At 27.1% G+C, this 22218-nt stretch overlaps 2 protein-coding genes across 2 annotated transcripts; one reads left to right on the top strand and one right to left on the bottom strand.

Annotated features, from left to right (window-relative positions):
* Positions 1-163: 163 nt before the first annotated feature.
* LOC119676582 lies at positions 164-870 on the bottom strand. The gene is made up of 2 exons (XM_038087824.1): positions 856-870; positions 164-796 (listed from the first exon to the last, which is right to left on the bottom strand). The coding sequence occupies exons 1-2, from the start codon at positions 868-870 to the stop codon at positions 164-166; spliced, it is 648 nt and encodes a 215-aa protein (XP_037943752.1).
* A 14517-nt stretch (positions 871-15387) lies between these two features.
* LOC119685629 lies at positions 15388-16148 on the top strand. The gene is made up of 2 exons (XM_038099973.1): positions 15388-15402; positions 15507-16148. The coding sequence occupies exons 1-2, from the start codon at positions 15388-15390 to the stop codon at positions 16146-16148; spliced, it is 657 nt and encodes a 218-aa protein (XP_037955901.1).
* Positions 16149-22218: the final 6070 nt, after the last annotated feature.

Genomic DNA, 22218 nt, shown 5'->3' with positions numbered 1-22218 from the left:
TTTAAAACTATTCAACAAAAGATGAAACAATAAAAAGAGGGAAAGATAAAGAAAGACTAAGAAGAGATAACAAAAATAAAAAGAAAAGAAAAATAAAAATAAAAAGTAATGACTTAAACTAAACAAAAATTAACGACAATTGATTAACAATCAGTCAGTTTGCTTAGAACCTTCTGTTTGGTGGCAAATACGCGCTTGGTCCGGGTGCTGGTGCTGGAGCTGGTGCTAAGTAGCCTGAGGATGGAGCTGGAGCTGCCTTTGAAGCGAAGTCCAAAACTGGAGCAGAACCAGCATTATGATTGCTTGATGGGCCAGGCAATGAATCGTATTGTGACTGAATGGTACGTTGAGCATTGTCAGCATCAGCTGGAGTCCTATACTTAACGAAGTGCACTTCTGGTTTGTTGGCATTGCTACTTTTAAGATTTTGTAATTGATTGGCCAAATTGGAGATATCAGCTTGTTTGTTGAGCACATAAATTGCGGTACGATCATCAGAAGCAGATTTGGCCAATTGCAAAGCAGCATTCTCAAGACCAGAGTTTTCTGGTCCCTTAATGAAAACTACACGCAAGTTACGTTTTAATGAGTTTGCAATCTGTTCGTTGGCACCACCATCTTCAAATTCTTGTTCTGGAGCGGAATAGGAATAAAATTCCTTGCTGAATTCATTTGAAGGTTGAATGGGTTGAGATAGTTGTGCGGCGCCACTGATACCACCAATACTTTGTGCTTCATCCTGGGCTACTGGGCTGTAATCGTATTGAGCTGCAGCAACAGCAATCAAACAAAATACCTGAAATTAGATAATTTTTTTAGTGAACAAGTAAGATAGTTATAGTTTTGTATACTAACCACCAAAGCGCGCATTTTACACTTAATATTTTTTCACTTCAAAAGGTTAACTGCTCTGACTTCTCAACTAACTGTGTGAGTGTCGTATCGTTTGTGTCTCAAAACCTAAACCTTTCACACTATTTATACCACAAACTAAAACAAAAAAAAAAAAAAATAATCTGTAACAGATAAAGCCTATAATGCAATTCTACACCATTTGTTAAATACAAAAAAAAAAACAAAAAAAAACTAGTTTCAGTCAATTTAATTTCATTAACTGGAAATATTTTTCCTAACGAAATTGTTACAAAATTGCAATTTAAAATATTGTTGTAATTAAGCCTACAAATTTTGTGTCAATTTGTTGGTTTTTTCCTTTTCTCGTTTTTGTTGTAACCCCCACAAAATCCAATACCAAAGATGCCCTTTTTATGAATTTGCGGCTGAGCAAGCATAAATTTGCATAAAATATTGACTGCATTTTTACTACAAAATTAAAAATAAAACTCAATTTATATGCATAAGCTGCCTAAAGATGTCCAAAAATAACCAAAAATGCACATGAGATACCACAGACAAGGTCGTGTAGAGCGGGTGAAATTTAAGTGCATTTTATCAAAATATCTGCATTTTTAACTAACTGAACTGAATTTTTCGATTTATTTTATAAACCAATATTTATGAAAATATATGTAACTTATTTCCAAAATGTATATATGTAGATGTACTATAAAGAGATATATAATACATACACAAAAAAAAATTCTATGTAATTCAAGTAGAAATCGAAGCAATTTTTTTTTTGATTTCAATATTTAATTTATTTAAATTTTTAACCAATCAACATTTTGCTCTTCTTTGATTTGTTAAAGTTTTTAACATTATGTGCCGCCACTCATGCACCCTAAAACTATGCAATATTTTAATTGCAAATTCGCTTTTGCACAATTTGCAAGTGTGCAAAAATTGTTAAAAATAATAAAATAAATTATTAATAAATTTTTTCCGTTGTATGCAAATACATAGACAATCTCAGCTATGCACTACAAAATGGTTGTTCCGTGCTGATCCATCACAAATATTTTATTTTATTTGTTTTTCTTCTAGTTGATTCAGTAGGCATTTCCGCATTATTCGCACAGAAGACCGTGAATGAGTCGAACTCATATTTAATTCAGATCAAAATAGAATTCAATAAAATGATTTAGATAATATTTATTTATAGAGGTGCGTCATATAACACTGGAAATGTCGTAAAAATTTGATATGTTTTCAAAGATCTCTACTATGTTCATTGATTCTTATGTTAATTCAAAACAATACCCTAAGGCATACTAAAATAAATATTGTTAAAAAAACTGTACAAAAATAAATTAAAATAAAATCTTAAAGTAATGAATTTCAACACTACTTCCTTTATTTATATTTTTAGTTTTCTCACAATATTTTTTTTTTTGGATAATTTTGTGTTAATGAATTATTTTATTTAAGTTCTTAAAATATACTTTTAAGATTATTATACATTATTTATAAGTTTTTCTAATTACTTTTCGTTATTCATTTTATTATTTGTTTTACTTATTTTTTGTACTTCTTTTGTAATAATTATGCTTTTGTATAATTAATGTAAATTAACTGATTAATTATATTCAAAGTACAAACTTGATCAAGTATGATCAAGCATAATCAACATAATCAACAAAAAGATGTTTGATTCGGTATCCACTGATGGAAAACACAGTAGGATCGCACGCATCTGCAGTGGAAGGACCAGATGATTAACGATATGAAGGCACTTGATACTACCATCTGACAACAGCAACACATTGTTCAAGCTAACTGGCGGAGGATACTGAACGCAGCCAAAAACGATAGAGAACCAAGTGACAATACCTATATAATAATAAACATTAACCTCATATTAAAAATATTTATAATTTGTAAATCGAAAGTGGTGGTAACTAGAAGAAGTGTCCATAATATTAATAAAAACATTCTTTAATTATTAATATTTTATTTACACATAAATTTGTTAAATAAACAGGAATTGACTTAAACTTAAGTCAAAATATTGATATCCCTGGACATGTTGGAAAAAAATAAACGAAACGTCGGATGAAAAAATGAAATAAATTTAATTTTTATTTGCATCCCAATCACAAGACCAGAGTAGCCAAATAAAAATTATAATTTAGAAATTTTTGTTGTTGTTCTTTACTACTTTTCAAAATGACTTTACCAAAATTGTTTCAATTAACGTACGGCTTATTTAAATCTTTATGTCTGCTCTCTTTAACAACTATAACGCAGTCAATTATTTCCATTGAATTATTAGACTGAAAAGCTTCTTCACCTTCTTCACTTCAGCTAAACTTAAATGTAGTAAGCCAATTTTAATTTGAATTAATACAAAGAACTGGTGTTTAAACTAGAAACCCATTTATGCTTGATCCATATAATAGTTGTCTTTACATTACAATAGTTGTTATTATAGTAGCATAATATAATCATTTTAGGATCTCAAGAAGTGTGTCTTTAGGTGGGTCGTGCGCACTGCAGTTGATGAATTTGATTATAAAGAGGAATAATTTGACATATCACTAATGTTACTTCCCTTGTTAATTTTGAATTATGCTAAGCGAACAGTCCCGGTTTTTAAATATATTCTTTTGTCATTTGTCTGCTCATATCCATATGTTATTTTATTACAAGTATTTTATTTCTTAAGAAGGTCTTTATACTATGTAGTATACACAGGAATATTTAAGTCTTCTAAAACAACAATAGAAAACAAAAATTTTTGGAAACATTGATCTAAGTACGTTTATTTTTCAAACCTGTTATATACGAAAATTTTTAAAAAATCGGGAAAGCATACTACATAAAGGAATATTTATAATCAGTTTCTAGGAATATCTAATTAACATTGAAGAAAACTAATGTGTTTAGCGCATGGAAAGATTATATTCAATTACTCCCAATCTTTCTGCACTATAAAAATGCAACCTTTACCACTATCTTAAAAGAGATTTTGTAGTTGACATTAGGTAATATCGAAAACTTAGCTACAATATAAAACAGTTTAGTAAAAGACTTTTATATAAATTGATTTATGAGCATTTCGATTATCATTACTATTTAATTTAATTTTATATGAGTTCATAAAACTCTTTATAATACAACTTCTGCAAAATTTCTTCAAGCTTTTTAATTATTATTAAAGTCAAACATTATTACTTTCAATGCAAGTTCTTACGATTACTAATAGTTGTGGTCCAAATTGCTGAAGAGAAAAATACCCAATCTCACTATATAAATAAATAAGACTAATAAATGTGCACTTAATACAATAAAACTGAAATTTAGTATTATACGTTTAAAATACATAAAAAGTAATTAACAATATCTAATCTTCAGAATATGAGAAAATGTGACAAATTCACCACTTTAAGAAATGGACAAATATGGTCACATCATAAACCCAATATCAACCTACTGTACTCGAATTTATTCCAAATCACTGTGGTATAAGCTTCTTCTATTGCTAAACTCCTAATAGGGAAATACCTTAAAATTTTTTATTGAGCATAAATGTTTATTTTCACTGATAATTAAAATGTATAAAATCCCAACAAATCTTTATTCAAATTTATTCTTACATCAAAAAGTTATAAATTAACACCAATAATTTATTTCCTAATTAATCCAATTCCCAGATGATCTAAAAACATGTTAAATTATGCACTAATAGTATAGCATGTGAAGCAGTCGTTACATAAATTAACATTAACAATTTCTCCTAATAAAATAATCAAAATAAATTTTATTATACATTAAAACCACATTCAACTATATTAATAAAGCATCTGATTGGCTTATTTGCTATAAAATTATTGTAAAATTAAAGTTTAGTTTTAAAATTAAACCACACAAAATAATACTTTATGACCTTCTCTTCAGGCAATAAAGCCACCTTAATACCCGAAGAGGTAACGTTTTTGGTTGTAAAAATAAAGTCAACTTACAAATAAAAATGAAAATAAAAATTATAAGTTTTATGCTTTCTAGACACATAAATAAAAAATGTTTAATAAAAATATATAAAAATATATTTAAATATGCAAAAGCCTAAAAGTTAAATAACGAAAAACAAAATAATATGTATATTAATTCTTTTATAGATACAAATACAGATGAATTTAAACTTTAATTAAGATGTTATGTATAACAAAAGTGTTCAGTTAAAAAAAGTTCATGTATTTTATAAAAAATTTTTAAAAAGCATTTAAAAAGTATTTATTAAGTTATTAACAAATAACTTTCCTTAGGCAAGTTCGCCTCCTGTCAGTTCTGAGATACACTTGTGCAACAAAAAGCGTTAATGACTTCAATCTTATTCCTCTAACATCAAAACACATCATAGCTACAATTCCATCAAATAAACTTTATATATATCAAGAAAACAAAATTATATTTTATTTATTATAAATGCTTATAACAAATTAATTAACAAATGCAATGAATTAATTCATTTCCATAGTATTTGCCCAGAAAACAAAAGCCTAATTAATTTCATTTAATATTGTGTGTATATTCATTAAATTTGTATATTTATCTATTTTTTATTTTTTTGTTTTTGTAATATCTACGCTGCTTTTTTAATTTATTAATTGGATGCATTTAAAATAAATTAAATATTAACAAAATTGTCAAAATGGTTTCAATAGAAAATTCTTGTCGGCACAAATTCGCATTTAAATAATAAATTTTTTTTTTGTTTTTTGGTCGTCTAATGAAATGCGTTAACGAATCCAATCCGTAAATGAATCCAATCCGTAAATGAACAAAATTAACAAAATTAAAAGATACAACGCCTTTGCTACTACAAACGCCGATGACTACGGATACTTGTACGATTTTTTTATTTGCATAGGCAATCAAATCAAAATCATAGGCCTTGACCTGTTAAATGAATTATGAATGAATTATTTGTTGACATTTTGTAATTTGGAGATTAATGATTAATTTGCTAATAGGAGCTGATAAACAAAAAAGGTTTGCTTGCATATAATTTTTAATTATTTTGTAACTGAATTAACTTCATTTAAATTGATTATAATTCTTTTTTTTTATATTTTATTTCTTTTTTTGTTTTGTTTTAACTTAATTTATGCGTATCTGATAGAGGCATTTTAATTTGACAAAAAGAAATAGTCTTAAATATATATATATATATATATTTATATACAAATAATAAGCATACAATTAATAAAAAATTAAAACTTTTAAAAAGTTAATTTGTTTTTATTGAATTAAGAAATATAATTTAAATTATACTTACTATTTTTAAAGAGGTTTTTCGAACAGTAGTGAACTACAACAACAAAAATTCTTTTTATATTATTTTTAATTAATTGAATTTTTGGTTGACCATACAGCTGTTTCGAGTATTGCCAAATACCCATCAACAGTGGTCTTATAATTTTTATAAAAAATCATTTATAAGTGTTTACCTAAAATTTACCTAAAATTAACATACCATTTTACAGTTCAATATGTTTTTTAATATAACAAATATTTTAATTAACATTTCTATGTCTACAGTTTGTGTTTTCTGATTATCTGCTGTTAAATAATTGAAAAGTTTAATTTAAAACTTTTGTATATAAGTTTTAATAGTTAAATACTAAATTTAAGTTAAAGACAGTGGAGTGGATATAAATAAACATATAGATTGGTATAGACATAGTGATACATATTAACAATCTGATTTAAGTTGAAAACAGTGGCGGGGATATAAATTGACATATAGATTGATATAGATATAGTGATATAGATTAACAATCTGATCTAAGTTGTAGACATTGGAGTGGACATAATTTAACATGTAGATTGATGTAGACATAATGATAGAGATCAACAATCTGATCTAAGTTGAAGACACTGGCGTTTGTACAAATTGACATGTTGATTGGTATAGGCATAGTGATATAGATAAACAAATTTAATTTAAGCATAAGAAAACTATATAATTTTGATCAATTTTTGTTGTTATATATTAATACTTATATTTACTAGAACTTTTGATAATTAACCATTAAAACCATTGGAATCAACTTTAAAAAATCTCTTTTCTTATTTAGCTTCTTTCTCATTCCCAAGTAGAATGAGAAATGGGAGAAATTTACTGGACCAACAAAAAAGTGTTTCGGCAAACCATCAAAGTTCTAGTTAAAAATTGTTTCGAATTTTACATATGAGCTGCTCTAGAGTAAACTCTGAGTAAGCTAATGGACAAGTCGTGTTTTGCACAAAATTCTATAAGCAGAATATGCATACATTCATAAAAAAAAAGGTTTCTTTAGCATACCAGGACTCTGATATAAGTAAGTATTGACGTTAAGCGGTCAAAGATGTATAGTAAAAAATTGACCGGATTTGCATCTGGTAAACCTAGAAATCATTGCACACTCACAATGACATTTGCAAGATTATATCTGACAATCTTAGCCATTATTGGCACCTTTTTCAAATTCTGTTAAAAGCTCCACTCTCTCTCTCATGTTCGTATCCCTGGCTACTAAAACACTTTCGAAATTTTTTGGTGGTAAACATTCGTGTCTTGCAACCGTGTCCGGCCGCATCGCAGATGTCACCATTTACCGTCAAGGGTGCCTTAATAATCACAAAATGAGGCCTTAGATTTCTGGTAGACACTCGTATAACATCTATGCTGAATGAATTTAATCGATTTGTGTATTTGCGAATTGCTAACCCGTGTAATTTTTTCCATCTGATAAAATAGTGTTCGGCAACTGTACAAGCATGACATTCTCTTCACTTGATTGAATCTAATTAATTTTTGATATCTATAAACTAGAAAGATTTTAAGTGAATCACATCTTAATTATTCTTTGCACGCCTATTTTCGACATTTTCAACTTAGCAATCATGGGTCTTTTATTCCAGTGCGGATTTTGTTCAATATAAGTCTTAAGTAATTCACGGGACAATAAATATTACTTAACAGACTATTGACATAAGTGTAATTTAAAAGAAATTAAGTAACAACAGTTAGACAAGTAGAAAGACATCAAATGTCTTAGGTTCTGCTAAGCTCCATTGTAGTGTAAACTCACAGTACTTTGTTGCGATGGGAACCGCATTCTTTATTATATATATACTTAAATACAAATACAAAAATCAAAATAAGCTAAACTGTTTAATTTTAATTATAAATAAAAATTAAAATATAATTTAATTTTGTACAAATTTTCGTCTTGGAATATTGTTTAAATTATTATGCAAAACGTATGTCTGAGCATATAACAAAAATTTCTTTTAAAAAATGTTTAAATATATGACATAGTATATTCATTATTTTTTATCAATCAAATCATCAAAATTATATTATATATACAGTTTTTATTAGTACTATTATCGTTTTGAAAGAAATATAGTTTCTATTTATATCTTTTGGGTTCAATCACAACATTCTTAAATTTTAAAAATTTACAAATAGGATTTTAGCTGTGAAATCTCTTCAATAATATAATATGGTAATATATAATCAATAATAAAAACTGAATAACTAACAATGAAACTGGTATTTCGGTCAAACTATAAACTGGTCAATATCTGGGAATTCCATTACAACAACAAAAACATTGTAAAAAAAAACAAATAAAAAAAATCATTATAAAATGTTTTGTTTTTATTAATATTGGCCTGAAAATAATATTTATAAAGGTTAAATCGTCGAAACTGTATCAATGTTACTTGTTTATATATACATTTACATATATAGATATATGTGTTTATATAAAACAATAGATTTTATTAGAGTTTAATTAAATTTATAGAAGATGGTCACATTTTTAGAGCAACAATAATAAATGTCATATGTTATTTTTATTTATTTTCAAATTTTAAAAATATAAAAATAGTAAATTGAAAACGGAATTGTTAAAGAATATCACTACTAGTTACTTAAATATAATTTTTATTTAAAAAATTTGTATTTTTAAATGTACTTATAGTCATACATCATGAATCACTTTTTTATTGAATCTTAAAAAATAATGTCAGTAGCCAATATTTAAATTTCTAAAAAGACTGATAGTAAAAATGAAATATTTATATGAAATATTATTATTTCATTATTATTTTAACCATTATTATTAAGCGACTTAAATGTTACCAATCAATGCTAACATTAGTTTAAAAAATTAATTTTATAATTTATTATGCTATTGTTTATTGTATTTTATGCTATTAAAAAATTTAAATAAATTTTGCCGACTATTAAAACAGCTTAACTAAGAAAAACCCTTGTAAATTTTATATTTTTGACGGTAAACTAAACAAAGAAATCTTTTCTTTAAAGTTACTTAAGATATATAGCCATTATTGGCATTTGCATAAATATGTATAATTAGTTGATTCGGCATCAGGCCAAAATTTAGTAGCATAAAACGACATATTAACCGAATTATAAAGTCAGCTATAAAACCAACTCTATATAAATACAATTTTAATACTTCAACTAGAGTTTGGAAATATATATTGAATATACGCTTACTATACACATATATATAGCATTATATGTAACATATGTGTAGCAATATGTAGCGTAATTATGTACTGGAAATATAGAAAAACGTAATGTAAATTGAAAATCTTTTAAAACTCAGAGGTTTAATATGACTGAAAATAGATGTTAAGCCTGGGTTCCATTCAATTTAACTCTTGAGTTTTATTGAACTTGTTTGAATTGAGTTCTAAAATTGCCTGAAGCAGATTACTTGAAGCACCCTATGTGGCTCAATCTTCTGCCTAGAAGTTGCCGCAAATATATCTTAGAGAAATGTGAAACTGCATCGACATCTCATTTAGAGATTTGTAGCAATCAAAAATCATCCAAAATGAAAATTAAACTGAACTTAGGAACTATAAAACAGGTTTGCTCTTTAATAGTATATATATATATATTCCTATTAAATATGGTATCCACTCCAAAACAAAACTGTATCTTTTATCGAAACGAACAACGAATTTTTGACGGAAAATAAATTCATGTAAAGCCACAATTAATTATCATTAAAATCTAAAGATTTCTTTAGTTGAAGTAATGTAACTCAAATTTTTATCTTTAACTAAATAATAATATAAATAAATAATTATATTCCAAAGTAGTCCATATAAACTTAGTGAACGACACTCGACTTCATTTATTATAATAATGAGTATATTTTGTACTAAGTATGAGAAAACTAAAGAACCATAAATGAAACTACTGTCTAGTAAACGAAATTAAAAATACTCTTGACTTTACTTGCTAATCAAAATATACGACACGATTCCGATTTGTGTAAAGATTGCTATTTCGAACAACTTTTTTTAATATTCTGTATGAGTTCAAATTTACTCAGACATTGGATTTTAAATATCTATATTTTTACGTGAAAATATTTAATATTAAATAAACGGGTTTCACTCTCTATTAATTGCCGTTTGTATAATCTATGTAAAAATACATATCCCAATTGACACTGGATGGGCGGTATGATTTTTTTATTAGTGTAATCAATTGTAAATGCTCTATACTCAAACATATAAAGGCTGAAAGCATTAAAATGTGTACTAGGGAAAAATGCCTCTTCGATACTTTGAATACACACCAGAATGCAGAATTTAACGTCTTGAAAACTATTATTCCTTTTGTCTCCAGTGATAAATATACTTTAAAGATTGATGTCAAAAGAAGTGAATTTGCTATTAACACTTAGGTACTAGTGTATTATCCAAGTAATAACTTCCATAAAAGAGTAAGAATGGATTAAACACTAACACTTGAATATAAATATAAGAGAAAAATATGAAAACTTTATAATGTAAAAACCCCATATCTCAAGATGTAAACAATAACGGTATATGGCGTAGTGAAATAGTGCCTCAGGATAGCTGACTCTACCAAAATCCAATCTCAAGTCGTCGTACCCGCAATATTGGAATTGAACCAAATTTACGTATTATATATCTAGTACTAGGATAAGAAATCAAACAAATAAGGTACTCAGTTCTAAAAAATAGTCGGTTATACCACTGTTTTAATAATTTTTGAGTATTGAGACTTATTTACTCCAATTTTATTTATTTTTTATTAAAATAATATTATTTTCCAAACAACCATAAATATATAAATAATTTAGAATTACTATTGACTTTAAATGCTTCTAAAATATTATTGTTCTAATGATCTATAAAACTAAAATGCTCACAATCGATTGTACAATCACAAGACCACAACACCAATCAGAAGCGTTTAAATATTATAGTTTTCGTAAAAAGCACTAAGCTTCGTCTAAGCTTATGACGACAGCAATGCGCCAACGAAGAAGAAAATGTTAACACCAATTAACCATATTTTGTTTAAATTGTGACAACTGGCATTTGCAACAACAACTGCAAGCCAAACATATTATTGTTTTATTCACATACCCTAGCCTTAGCATCGGCATCAGCATCAGCCACTACACCATAACAAAAGCAACAACAAAAAACAACAAAACTATAAAACTGGAATTTTAGTTGGACATTTAAATAGCCTAATGCTGGGAATTCCATTACAACAACAAAATGTGATCATTAAAAAAGCAAATCAAAAAAAATTGGCAACAAAATAACAACAAATTTAAAGCTTGAAAGCGTTGATACCCTCAAACGGTAGACATTTCACCCACAAGCTCGTACCAAGAAGCTTTAGCATTGCTAAATTTTATTCGTTTTGGCGTTTTTTCTCGTTTTTTCTCGATATATGTAGCTTTTTATATGTGAATAGTTAAAATATTAATTTGAATTTCGCATATTTGAAGACAGTTTAAAAAAACAACAATTTTCTATTGAATGGTATTGTTTTTGTTGTTGCTACATGCCGCTTGTTGCGGTAGGTTGCGGCTGTTGTGTGGTGTATTGTGTGTTTTTAGGATTTCATAGTTTTAAATTAGCATAAAAATTTTTGTGCATAAATTAATTAAGTAAATGGGAATGAGTTAAATGAGTGTAAGCAAGATAGCAATATTAATAGTGTTTGTGCATTTAAAGACATTTCTATTATATGTAATTTAATTTGGAGAGAGCACTACACTTAAAAAATTTCCTTGGTTATTATATTTAAAAAAATATATTTCTATAATCATAACTATGAATTTTAAAATAATTAATTTTAATAGTTTAAAAATTAAACTATTTTAATTATTCTTAAATAGAAGCATTTACAACAATCGCAACAAAAATATTAAATATTATGAGCATAATATTATCATACTATAATATAAATATTAGACAATAAATATAATATAAAGGTTTAATCTTAATTTGACCTTAGTTCGACTATACATAATATATTATCAAGTTATCACATTTACCAAATCGTTACTTTTTTTGTTTAAATAACTAATTTACCGAATAAATGCCTTTGAGTATCTATTATGGCTTGTATATTGCTCAAAAAACTTACATTAAGACCGAAAAGTTTTCGGAAATTCTCATTTAAAATTCGCGCGCTGTATATTTTTCGATATTTTAAGTTTATGTAGTTTGGCAGCACTGTCCTTAATTACTATGCCAAAAATGAGCGCGATCTGTCAGACAGTTCGTTTACGGCAGCTGTTGAAACCAGTTCCCCTCAGTAGTGCGTTGCGAAAAAAACAATGGAAAAAAATATTGAACAAAGAGTTTGCATCAAATTTTGTGTTTCGAACGAAATTTCGTGTGCAGAATCGTTGCGAATGCTACAAAAGGCTTATGGGGAATCAGTTTTATCGAAAACTCAAGTTTATGAGTGGTACAAAGCCTTTCAGTACGGTCGTACGACCGTCGAAGACATTTCGCAACGCACTACTGAGGTGAACTGGTTTCAACAGCTGCCGTAAACGAACTGTCTGACAGATCGCGCTCATTTTTTGCATAGTAATTAAGGACAGTGCTGCCAAACTACATAAACTTAAAATATCGAAAAATATACAGCGCGCGAATTTTAAATGAGAATTTCCGAAAACTTTTCAGTCTTAATGTATGTTCTAGGCCCTAAGCCAGAAGTTTATTCCCAAAAGACTTTCAAATCATTTCAGAAAAATAGAAAAATTAATATATCTTATTCAACAATGCTGATGCATTTATAATAAATACACGTTTGTGAAAATATGATCTGACATTTCATTTTGCTTTCTTCAGTCTCTCATTCCCCTAACCATGTGTCTATTATGTTCTAATTATTATCGGTTCATTTGTACTATTTAAGATACTTGACATAGGTAAGCTTCCAATAAATAGTTTCATAACTTCTTTGATTACTTGAGACTTCAGTTTTATTTTTTCGCAGTACTTAAAGAGGCCACGAGAGTGAAAGACATTTTCTTTTTTTAAAATATAAATTCGAATTTATTCGACCATTTGCAAGTGAGAACCCAAAATCTGTATATATGATAAACTAAATATTACTTCCATACCTGAGTGACACGATCTATAATGTTTCATTGTACCAAATTGTTTATTATTTAGAATAATTATTAGTAGGAGTCATAATTCATAGAGGCCAAAACTTGTTAGTTTAACTTATACTGGTTATATATATGAAATATTTTCTACTCTAATTCTATTCTACTTTACTCTATGCTACTACTAATTTTGATAAAACACTAATCAAATAAAAAAATATAAAAATTATTTATTCTAAAGGATCATCTAGTTAATGTTAAAGAATTAGTAACAACGAAGTGAACATTTAGTAATTAAAACAAATTGCCGAACAGTAAACAAAGCTCGTAAAACGTGTGAAAACCGCAGTATTGACAAACATACGGAACACCAGAACAACCTACGGTTTATTAGCGTTCTATGAAAACAACATTTATTCATTGTAAAATAATTCTTTATTGCTCTTACTTAAATTTTTTCTTTTTTTTAATAAATTTTCTATTTTAGTCGTAGCGAAACATATACAACCATATTAGTTGCAAATAGTTAAGAAAATTTATTAATAGCACTGATAGATTGTAGACCCTTTTAGCAATATAAGTAAATCCATTTTTTCATCATAGTCAATGGTATTGGGTGGTTTTGGGTTAGGCTTAGGCCCCTATGCACTGCGACCAGTTTGATCTATTGTGCACCCACAGATTTCTCATCATATAATTCCTATATTATTAGATCAACACTATAGATAGAACTACCTATCCAGCAGATATTTTCAATAATATATGTGTTAATTTTTAATTTATTGTTTTCTTTTTTTATATGTTACAAAGTATGTAATATAAAATTAAATTTCTATGTAAGGGCCTTTGCTATATATTTATGTGATTCTTTGTGATATTTTAATTTATTTAAATTTAATTTTCAATAGTTTTATATACACACCTAATGACTTTCTGGGCTTTCAATAGTTACCACTAATGTGTTAATATTGCCGACTCCAACTAAATGCCATATGATCGAATTCATATAAATTAAATGAAGTGTCTATTAATCTATTACTCAAATCCTTTTGTAAAATAGTACATTTATAATTGGAATATAAAAAAAAAATAAAATAAAACATAATCACAAGTTTGTTGTACCTTTAGAGTCCTTTGGAATAAAATGTGTATTATATGTACATAAGAAAAACTCCAGAATTCAATATCGTGGCTCCACATTTAATAGAGAATATATGTATATCTAAAATATATATTAATATATCCATAAATTATGACTGCTATATATGAAATTCTTTTCGCCATTTTTGATAGTAGTATCATGCAAATTATTCTTTTATGTTAGATAATTAAGAATTAAAATTATTAAGAAATATTTTATATTAGGAATATTAGAGATTATACACTAATCTGTAATAAGAAAAATATAATTATAAGTAATAATTTTTAGATATTAATTAATTTTTAGATATTAATTTTTTTTATATTACTTTTTTTGAAATTTGATAAGTAACGAATAAAATCTAATTAATATAAAAATTTGTCATAAAAAGTTTCATCAAATTTGTATAATTTTTATCATAATTTCAAAATCTATAACCCCGCAAGTTTTTTTTAATAAATTCTTCCATATTCTTCTTGCATACCACATAAATCAAAAATTAATAATCCACAATTGTTGACAGTGTAAAACTTTCTTTGAAAATATTTTTATACAACTAATCGAATACATGATATGCTCCCTTTGAATAAGTTCAAAAATTCAGTTTTATTTGTAAACTATTTATATAAAACTATTTTTTTTTTCAAAACTTAACTGGAAATATATGCAAAATATAGCATTTCAGAGACATAATTTAATACTGAAAAGAGTCGTACTTGAACTTGGCATATCTCGTACATCTAAAATCCAATGTTAAAGTGCTGAAGCCACACAATCGCACTATGTTGACATCCAATACGAATGTCATATCGAAATAACTTGATTAGTATAAAGATGGCAGCATCAGCCGAAATTAAGTCATAATCAATTCAACACTCAATCAAAACTGATTTACCTGCTACAAGCCTGAAGATGCGTATTTTTGTGGTACGTATCAAGAAAAATAGTTGGAATAATACAAACAAGGACTAAAACACAAACAAGGATTAACTAATTTTTATTTATTTTTTTTGTTTTTCTAATTTTATTAGGTTTTATGTTTAATTGCTGTTGCAGCCGCTCAATATGACTATGCTCCACAAACAGCTGGTCATGATGATAGCGCTCCTTTACGTGGCGATGATCAATTATCTCAACCAATTCAACCATCAAGCGAATTTAATAAGGAATTTTATTCTTACTCCGCACCTGAACATGAATTCGATGATGGTGGTGCCAATGATCAAATTGCTAACTCTTTGAAGAAGAATCTCCGTGTTGTCTTCATCAAGGGACCAGAAAACTCAGGACTTGAAAATGCTGCCTTACAATTGGCCAAATCTGCTTCTGATGATCGTACTGCAATTTATGTACTCAGCAAACAGGCTGATGTCTCCAACTTGGCTAACAAATTGAATCAATTGAAGAGCAGCAATGCCAACAAACCCGAAGTTCACTTTGTCAAATACAGGACACCAGCTGATGCCGAAAATGCTCAACGCACAATTCAATCTCAATACGATTCATTGCCCGGTTCATCCGTTAGCAACAATGGCGGACATGCTCCAGTTTTGGATTTCGCTTCTAAGGCACCAATTCGTCAATCTGCTCCAGCTGCTTCCCTACCAGCTGCTCCATCCAGCTCTTACATTCCACCACAATCATCGTATTTGCCACCTGGCAGAAGATTCTAAGTTTGTGATTTGTTGTTTTGATTGTTATTTAGTTTTAGTAAACTCTCTCTTATTCGTTATTTGTTACATGAACTTTATACGAAATATAAAGAAAATTTAAAAATAATTGCAAATTGTGTTGTTTCTTTAAGTGAAAGATATTGAATATGATAGCAAAACCCCTACAAAAGTGAAAATTCTTATCAATTTTAGTAGTGAACAGTGCCGCTGTATAAGGACTCATTTTCGTAAAATTTTGAAATGTTTTTAAAATTAAAATTAGTTAAAAATAAAAATAATTTTTAACTTAAAAAAATATTAAAATTAATAGAAATAAGACTTGAAAACAAATCTTAAACAAAATTTGTTAACAGGATAAAACATACATATGTAAAAACATATAATAAGTCTTACTTAGTCACATAAGACAATAAATAATATGCAGTTAAATATATTAAAAATATTTACAGACAAACCAATTATAATCAAACATTTTTATTAATACAAAAAAATTTATTATAAAATTATTTTATTTATATTATTAACTGCTCAACAAAAGTGCGCAATACAAAAGTATCTCTTGTCCCATATGACATATGATTTATCACAACTTCGAACATTTAAAAATAAAGCAGAACAGTTTATTAATTTATTAAAATATTAAAATGTGTTCTAAGGTTAACTTTAAAAAAATATTAAATATAATAGCTTCAATACCATTGCATCAACTGTCTATTACTAGATGGGACACGTGGCCTACAATTTTTTAGCACCGCAATAATTCTGTAGTTATTTCTAGGAGATTTATATCTACTCACTTGTAGTAAAACATAAAAATAATAAATTCATTAAAAGAATCTGTTATTATCACTCCATGAATATAGTTAGATGTCAATTTGTATGGATAACGGCTTATGAGAGATGTAGTTATAGCACGAAATGAAATCGTATATTCGAAAACATTTATGGAACTATTTTTCAAATTTTATGGAAAATGTATACATTCATAATGAAGTAATATTTTGTAAAAAAAGTAATACTATTATTAGTAGTAGTAATATTAGTAATACTAATATAAATAACACAAGTACGAAATATATAGATTGAATCTTGAATGTAAGTATTGGACCAAATTTTGTTATATTATAAATATCTCCTTAAGAAAAGTACTTATAAAACATTTTCAATATCAATTAATAACTATGTTGTAATTGCAAGTCTTTATATCAACAACTTTATTGCTGTTAATATTACTCAATTACAAACTATATAAAATTATAAAATTTGTTTTCTTAGTATAAAATTATTTCTATCAAATTGATTTCTTCAAGGCATACTGCGTTATCACCACAACTACAACAACAACAAGTTGTATAGACTTAAGTTCCATTGGTCGTTTAGGATTGGAATTAAATGCACCATACACAGATGCGTCTGCTTTAAAAACTAAAATAAATGAAAAACTGATTGTAGTTAATATAAACATCGCACTCATAATTCATATCAATTATATTAGTGCAGTAATACTAAATGAAAACTGGTATCTTTTTTGAGTTATTCAAATGTTACTCTAATTAAGGTAATTAAAGACGTGTGCGAGTTAGGCTAAATTGCGTTTTAAATGAGGGAAATTCTAAGTTGTGCCGATAACGAAGTGATGTGTCGATGCGTGTTGATAAATGGCTAAATGTGTTCAGCCCAAAAAATCTCCCATTTAGTTTAGCATCAACTTAGCCTAACTCGCACACGTCCTAAGTTTTAAAATATAAATGGTTTTTATACATTTATACGATACTTTAGTTATAGCTTTGACTGCATCACACATCAACAGCTTCTTAGCAAAAGACATTCATTAGATATTATTCTGTTTTTTAACAACCTGTTTGTGTATCTTTTATTTATTTATTTATTTAATGTCACAACTATTTTGTAAAGTGTGAATAAAAATATCATCCTTCTCAATATTATGTCTACGTATGATATTATCCTTGAAATATTATATCTATATATGATATTTATATAAGTAATATAAGATCATCACACATTTAAACTCTTTTGGCTGCAGTCGCTGAACTTTAGTAAACATGAAGCCGCAGCTTTGTTTCTTTTTATCTCTTTTAGAAGTTCTGTATACGTCCGAAACGGCTACATTGAAGATTTTAATCCAGCATTTCTTAGTTACAACTTTTGCGGGCCTATGTATATGTAGAGTATATACTTATATTTTCGTGTCAGTATATCTTATGTAATTCGTAGTTACTTTAAACTGAGCCCTAACTCCATATTATTGATATTTTGTTTGGCCAGAACATTTCTATAATACGACAATAAGTTCGATTAACAAATTTATACAGAAGTCGGGAGCTACTGTTTAGGAATAATCGCCGATTATATTTCAGCCTTTATTTTCATACAAAAATGAAGCTTTAAAACATTTTTATTTTGGAGCCATAACGGATCTTCAGAGATTTCCATATTCTTTTAGATTTTCCAAAGGCTTATTTTATATGTCTCGTTGACTATCTCCATACTCCAAAATTTAGATACTTAATTAGAAATATATTCGAAGTCAAAAATATCTATTAGTTATGCCACATATTGCAGTGTTTCGATAAAACATAATTAAAAAATTAAAAGCAATAATTATTTCTCTTAATTTTTGTAAAGAAAATATGTACAATTTCAAAAATTAGCCCTTTACTAAATATCCTGTATTTATATTGAAAATCCTTCATAATTTTATTATGCCAAATAACAGATATTTTTTATGTTTAAAATTATTAAAATTTATAAACAATATAAATTTAATATTTACTAAATATTCAAAATTAAGCACAAAAATCTTATTAAACACTTTCCTTTCTCTTTTTATCTATGGCTTTCTATGGCTTTAAATGGCATTTTTATATGCACTATTTTTAACATCAAAGAAGCCCCGCTAAGTCATAAAATCAAAATGAAGAAGTTGAACAAAAAATTTTATTTATATATATCAATAGCTTTATCTGAATAAATTTATATGGAATTTTTATGAATGACGACATTGTCATAAAAATATTCAAATGAAATATTCAAATTAGAATGTATAAATCTGATATAAAAAAAAATAGCGTAAAATATACCATACAAAGTAAATAGTTTTACATAAGCACAATAAACTTTAATTTAAATTAATATAGGAGAAAAAATATTCAATTATTATCAAAACTAAAAGAAATTCAATTGGTATTAATAAATATATTTTAATCAAAAGAATAAATAATAAATAGATACAATAGATCTTCAGATACTAAATTGAATTAAAGTTCATTATACTTTTGTACTGTTCTTTACTTCAGAAACTTCTATAATTTTTAATTGCAATTCTTATAATGGATCATTATATTAAAAATGTATAGTTACATTTTTCAGTAAAGTAAAACTAAATTGTATCTTTACTCATATTAACGAACAATTTCACAAAAAATTAATTCAAAAATTCTAGAACTACTACTCTACTGTAGAGCTATGATGACAAAAGTAAACAATATTTCCTGCTGTTATTTTAAATTAATAAATCATCATAATTAAGTATGTATAATATACACAGAAATAAAATAATATATACCTAAAATATAATACTATTTAAATATTATACAAAACTTCTGACCCTGCACTTCTTAACTTAAACGTAAAAGTTCACCTTAAGAGAATCGAAAGATGCACTACATTTTGATTGCTCCTAATTGGTGATAATAAATTCAAATAATGTATTAAAATGACGGACGAAGTAAATTTATTCTCTTTTCGGCAGATAATAGTAAGGCACAGTGTGCAGTAGTTGTTCACATAAACCTTTTAAGATATTAACATTTTCTTAAGTCAGATTGATTATAAGCATTTTATATGTGTGTATATGATATCTATTTATTGCAAGCAATATACGTCCGAGTTAAATTTTGAAATAAATCGTTTTGATATTTTAGTCTAATATATATTCAACTTTTTTGCCTACTGTATCTGAATAAATTAAGCATAAATTAATATAGACTAGAAAAATATAGGGAGACGGCGCCAACCAAACTGGAAACTGAAAAATAAAGTGTTAATGTCCAAACCAATCAAAACGAAAATACAACAAAACTAAAAAACCTGCAATAAAGACTTTTAAGGAGCACTACACTCATCTATACCATATATGGTAACATATGTAATATACTTTATATATATATTTTTTAAGATTTGTGCTTTGTCTTTTAATTTATTTATTATATTTTTTATCGACTATAATATCATATAAGCGAGTAATATAGTAATTCATACTATGAATCTTATTAAGTTGTACTATTTTATGTTAAGTTACAATATAGGTCATTATAGAAATTTAAAAGTATATAGATTGGTTTAAAAATCAATAATTTAGATCACAATACTACACCTGAGTTTATTGTTTCACAAAAAGCCAACAAAATATTTTATCATATCATTTTATTATACAGAATAAATTACTATTTATTGTTTTGATCCAAAATTTGATTAATCACTAGACCATAATGCATTAGAAAAACCACAAAACCGGTTGTCCGGCAAAAGATTTTGGTACTTCTTGCCCAAATGTAAGAAGCATTTTGCTGTTTTAATAAAGTCATGAACAAATTATTAGATATTATAAAGCAGAATATAAGTATAAGTTTATTGGAGTTTCCATCGCGAACTAAAATCCCATTGGACAAAAACCAACACCGTAACGGTAAAACGCGTGGGAGCTGAGAGATCACTTGTCAGGGAGCAACTATAATAAAAAATTTGATAACTCCCTAGCCCAGAAATAAAAATGCTGTTATTTTTTAATATTTATGCAAAATTATTAATGTTGTAAAAACTTCTTTTATTTACTGATTGCTTTAAGTTTTTTTAAAATTTTGTAAACACAGTCAAACTTCCATAACTCGAACTTCTATAATTCGAATTTTCTATAACTCGAACCAAAAACAGTGCACCAAGGTTTTAGAGAGGAAATTACATTCAATTATGCTTTCATAACTCGAACTTCTATAACTCAAATTTCTCTATAACTCGAACAAAAATTTTGTGTCGTGCCAATAGGTATATGGAAAACTGCATTCTATAAGTCGAATTTTTTTTTGAAGTATAAATGCATTTTGGTATTAGGGAAAGTCCTTTATTCCGAACCAAATGTTTATTTTTTCTTTCATATGCTGCTTCTTTGTGCAAACGCTAGTCGCTGGCAGCGTGGTTTAAAGTAAATAAAATAACGTCCAATGCTACTCTTAGCCCTTATATTGAGCTTGACAATAAAATTTGTACATCAAGATTTCCTACAGAAATCTATAGCCTTAATTACTGGATCCAACTCTAAGCACAACGGAAAATGATGATGAGGATTCGGTGGATGTTAGTGTTCATCAGCCTTCCAAGAATGAAGTAGACGACTAATTTAAAATTCTGAATTTATATTTGCAAACGAATGCTACTACAATATATCATCACTATAAGAGCATGAATAAAGTGGAATCTCTTTTTGATTGCAAAGAAATAAATATCTTAAAATGTAGTTCTAGTTAACTCGAAGTCTCCATAAGTCGAACCTTTACTTTGCAAAATTTGATTTCGAGTTATGGAAGTTTGACTTTATGTATATATATCATACAGGAAACCAATGCGTTTAATGAAATTTTTAATGCAGTCACCTACATTAGTACTTATTTGACGTGGTGTTATTCCAAAATGCCTACAAAGAACTTTATAGAAATCAGACAAATCATGACACAAGAAGAGCTTTGATAAGCTCTTATCAATATTAAAGATCATTATGATAGAATTCTGTTTTACGAGAGAATATGATGTATTTTTAATTTGTCAGCAAGTATAACTAGAAAATGTCGTACATAAAGCAGGTTGCCACAGGCGATTTATCTGAAGCTTCGAACCAAAACATTAATACAAGAAAATAAAATGGAACGTAGAGCAATTTATAGACTAAAAGAGTGGCTACCCATAAAATGCCAAAACGAAATAATATTACTTATGTTCAATACCATCTCGCTTGATATAGTGGGCTTTCTTGTCATTTTAACTATGTCATGAGGTA

Source organism: Teleopsis dalmanni, chromosome 2 (assembly GCF_002237135.1).
Source record: "Teleopsis dalmanni isolate 2A chromosome 2, ASM223713v2, whole genome shotgun sequence".
Lineage (NCBI taxonomy): Eukaryota > Metazoa > Arthropoda > Insecta > Diptera > Diopsidae > Teleopsis > Teleopsis dalmanni.
Note: the sequence above shows the minus strand (reverse complement) of the source record. Positions and strands in the feature narration are given on the sequence as shown.